Source organism: Squalius cephalus (genome assembly GCF_949319135.1).
Source record: "Squalius cephalus genome assembly, chromosome: 7".
Lineage (NCBI taxonomy): Eukaryota > Metazoa > Chordata > Actinopteri > Cypriniformes > Leuciscidae > Squalius > Squalius cephalus.
The window spans coordinates 29,851,956-29,865,292 of NC_137128.1; the positions used below are offsets into that span (position 1 = coordinate 29,851,956).

At 37.2% G+C, this 13,337-nt stretch overlaps 2 protein-coding genes across 5 annotated transcripts; one reads left to right on the forward strand and one right to left on the reverse strand.

Annotated features, from left to right (window-relative positions):
• The first annotated feature begins 754 nt into the window (after positions 1–754).
• Positions 755–3,659, forward strand: LOC307161037 (retinol dehydrogenase 12). 4 transcript variants are annotated; one of them, XM_079875491.1, is made up of 7 exons: positions 755–870; positions 1,248–1,363; positions 1,500–1,655; positions 1,796–1,900; positions 2,108–2,317; positions 2,425–2,617; positions 2,729–3,659. In XM_079875491.1, the coding sequence occupies exons 1-7, from the start codon at positions 848–850 to the stop codon at positions 2,838–2,840; spliced, it is 915 nt and encodes a 304-aa protein (XP_079731617.1). In that variant the 5' UTR covers positions 755–847; the 3' UTR covers positions 2,841–3,659. The 4 variants fall into 4 exon arrangements, with proteins under 4 accessions (XP_079731617.1, XP_079731616.1, XP_079731618.1 ...); XM_079875492.1 differs by having other exon boundaries at positions 780–870; positions 1,456–1,655; XM_079875490.1 differs by having other exon boundaries at positions 770–870; positions 1,248–1,655.
• LOC307161036 (uncharacterized protein) lies at positions 3,459–13,129 on the reverse strand. The gene is made up of 4 exons (XM_079875489.1): positions 13,053–13,129; positions 11,255–11,934; positions 10,077–10,233; positions 3,459–9,933 (listed from the first exon to the last, which is right to left on the reverse strand). Exons 2-4 carry the CDS (start codon positions 11,921–11,923, stop codon positions 4,466–4,468), a joined length of 6,294 nt encoding a protein of 2,097 aa, XP_079731615.1. The 5' UTR covers positions 11,924–11,934; positions 13,053–13,129; the 3' UTR covers positions 3,459–4,465.
• Positions 13,130–13,337: the final 208 nt, after the last annotated feature.

Sequence of the window (13,337 nt, forward strand, 5' to 3'; positions counted from 1 at the left end):
ATTTTGCAACAAACGTCACTCAAATTTGCTCTTTTAATAAGTCTTCACTGCATACATTTTAAATTTAATATAGATGAATCCTTATTAAAGTTATTCAGTCAAGATTTACATCTCAGCAGCAGGTTTGTTGGCTGCTGTCACTTTAAGATCAGAAGCTCATGATGCGGATCTGACAGATCCTATGTCCTCACAAATCTTTAAGACTTAATCTAAGACTTTATTTAAGTCATTTAAAACTGTGCTTACGAGGATAAAAGCGCGCATACTTTTGTGTGTATTTGTCCATTGAAGCGTGAAAGAGAACTCAATGCGGCCGGTGTGCTGTCTGGAGAGGCTTTCTGTGCTGTTGTGTTTATCTGTCACACAGACAGGAAATTCACAGACAGCATGCCAGTACAGATTTTTAAAAAAGTTTTTGCATCTTATCATGCTTGAATGAATGATAGCGCGCATGTGTGTGTTTGTGTGTGTGTGGTCCCCTTTCTATTGTTCCTTTACAAGAGAATGAATATAATCCCACTCAGCTGTTTGTAATTTCATATTTCTAAATTAATTGTTTTGTGTACTTTAGCATTTAGATGTATATTTTAGGTTGTTCAAATTCAACATAAATAGGTTCAAAACATGCAGCAAGTTCCCAGAATCTAGTGAGGAATGCATTCAAGCTGAGTTAACAGTAGATCAGGGATTTAAACTGATTAGCCTTGGATTAGTTCAATTTCTAATCCAAACCAATGTTCTGCATGTGGCTCATGCTAAACAATCCATTGTCTTTCATTGCAGTTTCTGTGAACAACTCCAGAGGGAAGTCATGTGTTGTCTTTAGAGCATCTTTGCATTGAGCAAGATGTCCAACATATACACTCTGAGGTAGGTTTATCATTTCTGTCTTTTTAATTAAACGTACAAATGTTATAACTAAAACTGCATAACAGTAAAGATGTAAGCCTATACTCTTAGTTGCTATCACACAACTTTTATTTATTCTTCTACAGTAATTCATATTTTGGTTTAGTTCAGAAATATTTTAAAAGGTTATTGTTTATTTGACATACTCATTAAGACAAAAAAGTTTAGATATGCCACTGTATATATACTTTTTTTTTTCATTGAGTCATTTAATCATTCAATTATTTTGATTGCCCTTTCTTATTCACTATTTGTTGTATCTCTTGTTAATAAATGATCCTTGAAGGAAGTTCACATTACACTGCCCTTTAAATTATATTTACGATGCTTTTACATAGAGAACTTTTCAGTGGCCAGTGGTCATCTACTACACGACTCGATGGCAAAACAGTCATTATCACTGGAGCAAATACTGGCATTGGAAAAGAAACCACAAGAGACCTTGCAAAACGCGGTATCACATTTATCTTATTCTTGTCTTCTCTATTGCGGTTACCAAACAACTAAAAAACATGAAATATATAGTAGACAAATTTATCTTTCTAGGACACCAATGATAAAAGTCATGGTTTTTTGGAGTTGTTCCACAGGGGCCAGGATAATAATGGCTTGCAGAGACCTTGAAAAAGCAGAAAGAGCACATAAAGAGATCATGGAGGACTCAGGGAATCAAAACATAGTGATAAAAAAACTAAACTTATCTGACACAAAGTCAATCAGAAAATTTGCTGAGGTAATCATCAATGGTAAGAGTTTTACAGTTACACTCAAATCTGATTAAGAGTATTTGATCTAACAAATTTGAAAAATACCAGTGTGCCTCCTACGGCAGACTACAGAAAAAAATATATAATTAAAGTCCTCTTTTTTTTCCTCTTGTTTTCAGAGGAGAGAGTACTCCACATACTCATTAACAATGCTGGGATCATGATGTGTCCTTACTCTAAAACAGCAGATGGTTTTGAGATGCAGTTTGGTGTCAACCACTTGGGTAAAGTGTATTTCTTGTTCATTCAGACCTCTGTGCTCTTCTTTAATGTTATCTTTTAACATTATTATGCATGTTTGAACAATATTGTGCCTTTGCATATCCTGACCCGTTCCAACTTTAAAATCCTGTCTTGCTGCATGTTTAATATTGCAAACTCATAAATGTATAGTAAATATAAATGTAAGTGACATAATTGATGTCACCTAGGTCACTTCCTGTTAACCTTCCTGCTGATTGATCTGCTGAAGAGATCCGCACCCTCAAGAATCATCAACCTTTCCTCCATGGCTCATAGTTGGGGTACTATAACACTTGATGATATCAATAGTGAAAGGAATTACCACAGTAGGAGGGCATATGGTCAGAGTAAATTGGCCAACATCCTTTTCACCCGTTCCTTGGCTAAGAAACTCAAGGGTAAGTGTTCATTAAAAGTACGGAAGATAAAAATAAATGGGAAAATTAAAGCGTAATAGGTGAAATTTTGGAGTACTTTTTGATCTATCATTAAATTTTATCCGCAGACACAGGTGTCACAGCATATGCAGTCCATCCAGGAATTGTTCGAACAGAACTTAAAAGACACATGAATCTTGGACTTCTAATCATGTGGAAAGTTGTCAGACCCTTCACAAAGACCCCAGTGCAGGGAGCACAAACTACCATTTACTGCGCAGTACAACCAGAATTAGACACAGAAAGTGGTGGTTACTACAGGTAATAAAGTTGCAGAGGCCTCATCACATATAAATCGACTTTTCGGCGCCCAAATTAAATTTGTTTTTGTTTTTTTGTTTGTCCCCTCTATTCCTTACTCATTTTCTAAAGCAACTGCAGACCTTCAAGATGCACCAGAGCTGCTAGAGATGATGAAATGGCTGAGAAACTTTGGGAGCTCAGCTGCAAGATGCTGGGAATTGTCTGGGATGGAGAGCAATGAGTGGAATTTTCTTTGTTTCCCATGAACAACTCAGAATACCCATCAAGATGTACCAATTTTTATTATTCATATTATTATTAATTACAATTAATTTCAACATGCACATCCAAGCAAAAAATTCCATGACATAAACCTCAACAACAAATATTTATTGTTCAGTAGCATGTTTTTATTTCAAAGTTATATGTCAACAAATTTGTCCAAATAGAATAATAATGATTTTCCATTCTTGCAAAAAAAAAAAAAAAAAAAAAAGTAGCTCACCATTTGCATTATAAAATCAGAACCTTTTGGATAGCAGCCAAAATGGTCTAGGTTCTGATATAGGCAATCACATTATATGGCAAGCATGTAACATTTCCCACTGACATTAAAGTCAATATGAGCTGTTCGATTTTTCCTTAAACCCCACACTACTTAACAACACAGTTTTGTGGGAACCAAGCTAATTTGTCCCCTTATCCAGGAACCCTCAGAATGAGTCCTATATATATACCCTTATATTTTTATTCTGTCTATCTCTTTTTAATGTGTTTGGGTGATTTCTGGTCTAGTTTATCTGATCTGTTTGTATTACATATATTTGTTAAATTTGATCTGTGTGCAGCTACTGATGTCAATCTGTTGAGGACGTCTGCATGTATATTCAACAACAGCTTTTGTGTTGAAGGAAATAAATATATAAGACCTACATCAATGTAATTGCTGCATTCCATTTAATAAGATATATCCTTTGTAGAGGTGCTTAATGTATATTTTATTTGATTTCTGAGTTATCAGCACAATAAAAATAATCACATTTAATGTGATAATGATGACAGCTGTTATGCACAATCAGATTTTTAAAATAGTGCTCTTTCCCAGGATATTGTGCTATATTAATTCTGCATTAAAAAATAACAAACTATATACAAAACATAAATATTTGCTTCGTCAGTTTGACATTTTTGTGCAAAAAACAAAACAAAACAGAAAACTGAGCATTGTTCACGCTCTTCCTATTCTAAACACATGACGTTAATTAAAGTAACAGCAATCACTTTTCTAAATATATTATTATTATTATATTTCATTCAAAGCCACTTTGAAATGTGGTTCAAAGAGTGAGGCAATGCATCTTGAGAGATTATTCAGCAGACCACCCTTCAAAAAGGGTATTTTGCATGCTGTTTTAAACTTGCACATTACCTGTTTTTTTATTTATAATTATTATTATTATATGCCAGAGTCCCTACATCTCTGAAACAAAACAAAAAAATCAAGCATATTTTGGGGCTGAATGTGATTACATTCAAATAAGATACAGGCCTAAATTAGGAAAAGCAACAACAAATACCACTTAGGAAGTTCAATAAATTCAAGTAAATCAGTTCAATTGTGCAATATAGCCCCTGTGAAATGAAAAGACATGTTTGAAATAGCCCAAAACCGTTTAAAACAATCAAATGTTTACAACTGAAAGCTTAATGTCCAACAGGCACCCAAGTGTGAAAATTAAAGTCTTATTACTGCAGTTCTTTACATTATATGTGTTGTTCAAACAGTTTAAGCATATAAACCTCTATAAATAACTGAAATCTAACAATACCAGAAGCTCTTGTATCTGCTACATTTTCCCTTTTGAACTATAGTATTGGGCAGTGCTGCCCACACCTGAGACTTATTCCCTCCCTCGACTCCTCTTCTTGTACTGTCCGACTGTCTTGATTCTGAGATCTGTTAGTACCAGATCCTGACCCCTCTTGAGGATAAACTTTTCCATCAGGCAGTTTGAACTCAACAGATGCGAATGAAGACATACTTCCATTTTTCTTTGCCCACATTTTAGAAGACTCCCCCATTGGAGATACCTTAAGTTCCTTGTTCCTCCTAGCATCCCCTCCACTGCTGCCACTGTTGACACTGTCATTATCCAAGAGAGGATCAGAGTCACTGCAATGTGAAATATTGAAGTATGTACACTTCGGTGTAGGGGGTTTAGCCATGTCCTCCAGCTCTGAAGAGGATATTAACGCCAGAGGCGAGGCTTGGTTCTCACAATACTGGTTGGGTGAATCATCACTCCTGTTGTCTTGAGCTGTGTCAGCTGATGTGGTGTCTCCATTCCCATACATTCCCATGGACACAGGAGGTGAGTTTCGGATGAGGTGGTTTTCTTTGAGAAGCCACCTTCCTTTATCAATCAGCACTCCGTCTCCAGAGTCCACATTATCTTTTAAAGCCATGCGCTGTACAGACTCTACATTAAGTGAACTTTTATCACTAGGCGATCTACTGTGGCAAAGTGGTTCTTGTATTACACTTTTAGCATCCTGAAAAGAAGCAAGACTACTGCTTTTTAAACTTGTACTAGGAGTATGTTTTGTTGTCATCCATGTAGATGATTTCATCAAACCGTTCTCTTTTACATGTTTTTTTCTTTTTGGCTTCTCTGTGCTTTGTTTTATAATATCTCTAAAGATACGTAACCTCTCCACCTCCTCTTCTCCACTCTCGGTAAAAAGCTCCTGCGACTGGTACCCACCATTGTCAGATGTCTCAGGCCTGTAATCAGAAAGATCTGATGTATTAGGGCTCGGGAGATGTTTTTGACCGTACTGATCATCTGTCTTTTGGCAAGCCATGAATATCTCCCTCATTTTGCATTTGTCTGGCTCTATTCTGAGGTTACCATTTGAATCACATGTGACAGTCAGGGTAGAGGACAACAAAGCTGAATTGATTAAGTCTAACAGCTCTTGTGAGATCTCAGTTGGATGTATTAGATAATTATATCCATGTTCCATTCCCAAATTCTCAAACTGGTGCTCACTTTTACTAGTACTGCTGCATGACTCCCTTTCCAGTGAATCTTTACTGTCAGTATATGCAATAGAATGTTGAACACCATTCACATTATTATTATGAGTATCAAGCAAACTGCCATAATAGTCATCTTCATCCTCTTCAGAATTGCGCTCTTCAGTGGAACTGTCCTTTTTATCGGTGGGTCTACCTTTCTCTAAAGTCTGAACTTTGTAGGGTTCAGAATCACTTGTGCATGACTTTTTTTCTGTCACATTCTCATCCACAGCCTCAGGATCTGTTACTGTACAAGAGTCTGGTTCAGCATCTGGATCAGTTTCTTCACAGACTTCAGAGCTCTCATTATCCACCTCATTAATTTCATGTTCTTCTTCAATTTGTGTTTTCTCATATTCAGCTTCAGGGGTCATACTATTATCGTCATTACTACCTTGTTGAGGGCTGCCGTTATTGTAGAGTGGATCAGGATCCTCACCTTCTGAGACCACAGATCCTTGTTGATCCGCATCTGGAGACATCACCTGATCATCTTCTTGACTAGATGATTCTAATGTTTGATCTCTACATTCACTCTTTGTATCATGGTGAGGCAATGACGTCTCTGAGGGCTCTGAGTGAAGGGACTCGCGTTCCGATAAGATGTACTTGGTTTCTTGTTCCAGTCCTCCATCACCAATCGTTTCCTCAAAATCAGAATGATCAGCTTGCTCTCTGACACAGTTCTCAGCTGTACTGTACTGATTTTCCTCATTTAGCTCAGCTAATTCACTGTCTGGAAATGGCACACACTCAGTTTCTGATGCTGAACATAAGCATTTGGCATCTGTGTCATCAGGTTCTGAAGCATCTGATTGTTCACTAGGTTCATTTATGTTCTGGATTATGTCCTCCTCCTCAATATCAGTGTCTTCTATGTTCTCTTGAGTTATATTGTCCTCACTTTCAGAAATATTGTCTTGGTCATCAGAGAGCTCAGAAACTTTTTCTTCAACTACATCTATCATCTTTTGTTCTGATGTGGGAGAACAATTTTCTTTCGCATCTTTGTTTTCAGATTCTGGGTCTTCATACATTATCATTTCTTGCATGTTCTCTGCATTCATCTGGTTGTTATCAGACATTTCTAAAACCTCTGCTTTACTTGAATCTCTACCATTACCCTCAGGTGATTGATTGGGTACTGCTATGCCAGAATCTTCATTACCAAGGTCCTTTTCTATAGTTTCTGAGTCAGGGGAATGAGGTTGAATTAAATGTAGTTCCTGAGACTCAGGATTTTTTGGATCATTGGTTATGTCATCATTGGTTGTGTCACTGACTTGGCCATTATGGTCCTTTTCCTCTTCCATGTCAGCAGCTTTCTCTAAACTACCACTCAACGAGCCACCGTCGTTTTTCTTTTCTTTACCTGAGATTTCACTGGTGTCATCAGCATCGTTGATTAAGTCTGTTTGATTAAAATAAGTTATTTCTCCTTCAACAAGTGAGGAAATCTCTCTGTGAAGATCTTCAGGCATGTTCAGTTCATCCAGTAACTGTTCTATACTAAAATTGTTCTGTTTGTCTTGATCCTCTGTTTCTCCTTCTAAGTCTACTTCTACAGCAAACTCCTGCTCTGATAGTCTTGGTGAGAGTGGTGGACTCTCTCCAAAGCCATTTTGCTCTTGGAAATCTCTCCAGCTTTGTTTTAATTTGGATGAAGTTGAACTTTGAAGACTGGTTAAGCTGGCCTTTAGCTCAACTTCATCTTTAATATTGGATATTTTTTCCAAGGACTGCATTACCTGCAAGGCCTCTGGGCAGATGTTGGGGTTGATGGCCTGTGATTCATCTTTGTAGAGGACTGAAAGGCCATCTCTCAGAGTCATCAGTGACAAGAAGGACAGAAAAGCTCTGGATGGAGAACCAAAGGCAGAGGCCACCTGAGATGAGAAGTCTGGGAGGCTACTGGACTTTTCCTTTTCCACAGGTGTTAAACGGGTCTGACTCAATACCCGCTTGATGGACTGAACAGATGAACACAACTGTTGCAAAACTGGTTTCATGCCTGACCTAATACTGATTTCTGTACTTTGAGATGTCCCAGAAGGGTCTGGGGGAACCAAGTTCTCAGATGACTTGTGCATTCTTACAAGACCCTCCTCTTCAAAATGTACTGTCAAAACTGGCATCGACTTACAAAAGCCTATTGGCCTTTGTGGCTCGGTTGACTCTCCCTCACTACTTATTTGTACACGTGGGTGAGTGTACAAATAAGGCTCTTCAGCATTATTTTCTAGAACAGGGTCTTCATCCTCTACACTATTTTTTTCAGGGTCACTTTTAATCTCAGAGTCATCAGTGGAGTCATTCCCTATATGGAATACCGCCCTTATCTCAGGATTGTCCGTCTCATCATTATAGGGCACAGATTCTGGTTCCATTTTTTTCAGCCAGTTTTCAACATATTGATTTACACTAGAGGAAGAGGACTGTAGCACAGGCAATGACACACTTTCACTCAACTCCTGTTTTTGTTTAGAGGATTTTGATCTGACACCATTCACTGACCTTTGTTTCTGTAACCTCTTTATCAGTGGAGCTGGATGGGCTGGTGATCGAATGTCTAAACTATTCTTCTTTAGTTTAGGCCCTTGAGAGTCACTGTCATTTTTATTTACTTTGTGGGAGATGCCTTTGATGGTTTTATCTTTTAACTTGAGCTCTTTATCTGACCATCTTTGATTCCCAATATCAAGATCCAAGTTTCTACTCTTCGGAGAGCTAGCCAATGTTTTAATCTTCTTATTTTTGTCTCTTACAGCTTTGTGTTCACGTTTGTCACTTTCCGCTGAGCTAGTCTTTTTCTCTGATCCTGTGTGGCTCAGTGTGTCAGACGCCATTTGGATGTCTTTTGGAGAGCCTGGAGCACTGACCTTTATTTTCTTCCCAAGCCCAGATGATTCAGAAGAAGTACTTTTCTTTGATTTTTTGGACTTTGGTGTATTTTTATAACCAACGATGCTTTTATCGTCCGACTCTTGTTCCATTGCTGCTGCTGGATGCATACTTTTCTTTGAATTTATTTCAGTTGTGCACCCAACCAAGGTTTGTTTTTTATCATTAGTGAGGATGGATGGATTGTTGTTTATCTTTTTTGGAGGTGTTGAACAGGCAGAAGACAATGACAGCATATTAGTTTTTCTACCATCCTGGGAGTTGGAGCTTGTGGATTGTCTAGTGAGATCTACATCCCAATCGTTACTTGACGAAGGGGGTCCAGAGTCTGTTGAGCCTGGCTTACTTTGAGGCAAAGCTTTTGTGTGGTATCCAGGCTTGTTGTCCACATCCACCTGTGTATTTGCATAGTAATTGTCACACATACCCTGTGATTCATATATGTGCACCACAGTCTCTGTTATTCCCATTGTCCCATTGTTTTGTATCTGGAGAACCTCTGCCATGCCTGAGGATCTGAAGGAGGAGTGAGACTTCTTCTGCTTAACTTCTCCGGATTCACTCCTCCCGGGTTTTGACACGGTTCTTGTGCTGCTGCTACTGCTGCGACTGACCACACAGTAACCTTCCGTCAGCTCTCCCTGTGCAGTCCGCTCCAAGTATGAGTATGCACCCACTGAGTTCTCCTGAACATCAGTCTCTGAAACTGTTTTGATGTTTTCGACTGAGGCCTCTTTTCTTTGTTGTCTGGGGCCTGGAGTGGGCGGCCTTCTAAAGATGGGCTTAGGCTTCTCAGATGATGTATCACTGCCATAATTTTCTCTTTTTTCTTTGATGAATCCTACAGATTTGTTAGCGAATGTATTGATTTCTTTTGAATCTAGGCTGTGAGGTCCATTCGACTCTTTGCCTGAGTCATTGGTTACATCTAATGAGTTTTTACTTGATTCTGGCTTAGAATTGCACACTGCTCTCTGCTGGCTATTAATGGAGGTGCGACTCAGTGTGGTTGTCCAGTGGATCATTTCCTCTTGTTTTATAGTAAGATGCACCTTCATCTCCACTGTCATGCTGCCATCCTCATTGACCCGGAATGATTTTTCAATGTCGTCTTCAGTAGGCATGATGGGGTTATTCCTTTCCTCCACACCCTCCGTACAGTCACAGGTCTCCACCTCATCTGATCCCACCGGCTGACTACCTTCGGTCTCCATTGATTCATTCTTTGTCCTATTGTCCTCTGTCAGATTTCCATGTAGTGACTTATTGATCTGCTCTACAAGGAACCTCTCAGAAGATAAAGAGAAATTCCTTGATCTTGAAAAAGTCCTCGCTGAAATATTTTTTTCTTCTAATGGACGAATGGAAGTAGAAGATGGTTGGGGGGGGGGGGGAGACATAATCAATTAAACTTGAAAATTAAAATGTAAGATTTTTATCACTAAAGAAAAGTGCTAAATAAATCAATATTTTAAAAAAGTAATTTAGGCTTACGTAGTAGTGTCTCAGTTTGTGTTGGACCCAATGATTCAGATATCCTTGACTGGACTTTTGTGGGAGCTTGGAGATTGTAGTTTCCTATTCTGAAGGGTTCGTTACCAGCTGCCACAACAATCCCAGAGCACAAAATGAGGGCAGGAAGTCCTTCAACCTATAAATAAATAAGAAACGTAATGTTTCCAGTAAATATCTGTCCTTTTTTTTTTCTTTTTTTTTTCAAACATTAAGACATAAGTTTTACAGCTCACTAATATGTTTAAAATTCTTGATAATGCAAAACAAAACAAAACAAAATTATCTAAAATATATTTCAGGACAAATATTGTAAAACAGTTTTTTAACAGTACTAAAATCTTTTGTACTAACCAAAACATAATAGTATAATATCACATTATTTTTTGTTTTTTCCTGTTAATCAAAGATATAGGAGCTAAAACTTAATTGAGTGTTTTAACAAAATACATTAAAATCACTTTACTTTTAGAATGTATTGTTAAATATATTTTTTCAAATAACTTTATTTATAAACTTTTTATGGGTACAGTTAAAATAGAGCAAGATTGTGTTTTCACTAACTCCTTAGACTGAGATTAAACTAACCTTAATGTTAGAAGTTCAGATCCTTAACTATCTGGTTGCCACCAACCTCTATTTAACCCTCTGATACATGTTGTCCAATATGGTGTACAGATCTTTACAAGCTATTATAACCATTGAGTTACATCCAGACTTCCATAGTGATTATCTTCAATTCTTTTTGACTGCTGTATATGTGTGTGTGTGTGTGTTTCTTTTTTATTCTTTATTTATTATTATTTTAAAACAACATGGCTGATGTGCCAAGAACCTCTGGAATATAACATTATCTTTAACTTCTGGATAGGAATGTAACTAACTCTAAAAATATAAAACATAATTTTACAGAATAAAAAAAGGCATTAATATATTCTTATTTTGTAGTTAAAAAATCTTTTAATTTAAAATTTAATATAATTGTACCATCCACAACTTTAAAAAGAGCACTATATTATTTGTTTTGTTCAGACAATTACTTATGCTATGTTAAAAATGACAATGTTTAATCCTAATTACGGTACCGTTCTTCTGTGATAATTTTAGCCAGAAAAAAATACTATTTTCATACTATAAATATTTGTATACTATATACTTACTCTTCTGCCATCTTCTGTGTAAAGCTTCACAACTGGGAACTGCATCACTTGAGAAAGATAATCCATTAGCGTTTCAAAATTTGGTGCTGTTCTTCTATGAACTACAATTACTCGCTTCATGCTCGGATCCCTGTTTTTATACACCGTTAGTCTTTTTGGTGTCCGCACCACCACAGTTTTTTCTGCCATTTTTACTGTCCTTGTGGTCACTTCATTTTTCTTTGCTATCTGCCGGACCAATTCTCTGCGTGCTCTGCGTCCCGCGCTGACAGCTCTGGTAGTGTTCCAAGGGACCTGTCTCTTGTGGACCTCATCCAAGTAAAAAGGCTTGACTTTCTTCTGATCCGAGCACAGATAAGAACCCCCATCCTGCACATCATCAAGAGTACGAACATAATGTGTTCCCCTTGGTGTTGTGATGGTCCTTACCCCAAATGGCAGAGGCACTTTCTTGGAGAGGGCATCTAGAAGAGCATCAAAGGTCTTAAAAGTGCGACTGTTGATGACCATCCGGTGCCCCGTGAACTGAGGGTCCCCGCTTTTGTAGAAGCATACCCTCTTAGTGGTAATGGGGTCGGGGTGGGGGGGCAGGGGCCTGGAGGCCAATGTTTGCATGCTCCCCGGCGACACGTCAGGATGAGGTGCATCATTAAGGGGCGATGTGCTCATATTAAAAGATACTATAAAAAAAAAATGAAAGAACCAACAGTTATTTAACAAAACAATTTTTTTTTCTGTTTAATACAGACTTTTTTTCAACATCACAAGGTTTTTATATTTTGTGCATAATAACAACATAAATCCTGCATTACATGCCATAAAATTGTTCCCATTAGGTCTCATTAGATTCTACCGTACTGAAATAGCTTCCGCATCCACTTTGTGTCACCCATAAAGCAAGTGTTTTTGTAAATGAGTGTACTCTGGGGGTCTTTCAGCTGATGACAACAAAACAAAACATTTAAATTATGTGATATGATCTTTTTAATGGAGTCTTATTGGGCAATTCTTACAACAACAAATGCATTAAAAGAATCAGTCTGTAGTTAATTAGCAGCAGCAACTACATTCGTCTTTTAGGTATTGGTTTAAATTTTTCATTACAGTCATTAACAAAATGGCTTCTTGCAGTCAACAATGAAATGGCCTCTCTAAAGGACTAAAATAATTTGCACAGGAAGGGTCGCTTTCCAGGTATAAGAATGGAAGTCAAATGCAATAAACAAATGCTTAAGCCAATATTTATTGAACACAACTTAAACTAAATAGAGATAAAACAAATGACGTAAATTTTATATACACATTAAAACAACCTGAACAATGTTTGTTGATCTGAAAAAGGACTCCAGAAAACTGAAGAAATACTGAAACGGGTCACTAGTCCTAAAATGTACAGTATGCTATCTGAAAACATAATTTTATACAGATTGCCTTGCCGTGTGGCACAGACACCCTCATTCAACTGACAAATGATGCTCCACATATATTTTTCAGTGCAGTAAACCACTTCATAACAGCCACAAGACATGTTCCGGAAACCAAGATTCAAAAACACAAATATATAAAGCTCAAAACATGAAAATCTCCTTTTAATCTCCTGCAAATGCCATTGCATAAAACAGTCCATACAGTGTATCTTAAAACAAAAACCAAATTGAATAATATTTGATAATTAGCATACACGTTCAGTAGCAGGTTTATCTACCAATATAAACATTGAAAAATATCTGGAATATGCTACTAGGTTTAGATGCTACTATTTTAAATATTATAAATCATTTGAAGTTTCTCATCTTACCTTATTTCACATTTTCAGGAGGGTTGAGTTGGCGAGTTTGCTGTCCATCTACTGAAGAGATTATGAACAACGCTCATGGCTATTTTGGGACGGCAGGCATCAGGGTCGATTTGTGTAATCTTTGGTCATGGTTAAACAGCATTTTACAGAAAGAGAGTTTCAAGATTTTTTTTATTATTTTTCATTTTAAGCCTCTATATATTAAAGTAAATATGAAAAGAATTTTTTTAACTGGTTATTTTTATAATCTGTATTTTCAGTCATTTAATTGTAGGCTAAATATAA

Bases quoted from the DNA above. Each gene is read 5' to 3' on its own strand.
- LOC307161036 (XM_079875489.1), bottom strand. From the start codon at position 11,923: ATGAGCACATCGCCCCTTAATGATGCACCTCATCCTGACGTGTCGCCG. The intron at 10,234-11,254 runs GTAAGTATATAG...ATTTATTTATAG, and splicing joins ACACAGAAGATGGCAGAAGA to GTTGAAGGACTTCCTGCCCT. The intron at 9,934-10,076 runs GTAAGCCTAAAT...TTCGTCCATTAG, and splicing joins ACAAACTGAGACACTACTAC to AAGAAAAAAATATTTCAGCG.
- LOC307161037 (XM_079875490.1), top strand. From the start codon at position 1,289: ATGGCAAAACAGTCATTATCACTGGAGCAAATACTGGCATTGGAAAAG. The intron at 2,318-2,424 runs GTAAGTGTTCAT...TTTTATCCGCAG, and splicing joins CTTGGCTAAGAAACTCAAGG to ACACAGGTGTCACAGCATAT. The intron at 2,618-2,728 runs GTAATAAAGTTG...CATTTTCTAAAG, and splicing joins GAAAGTGGTGGTTACTACAG to CAACTGCAGACCTTCAAGAT.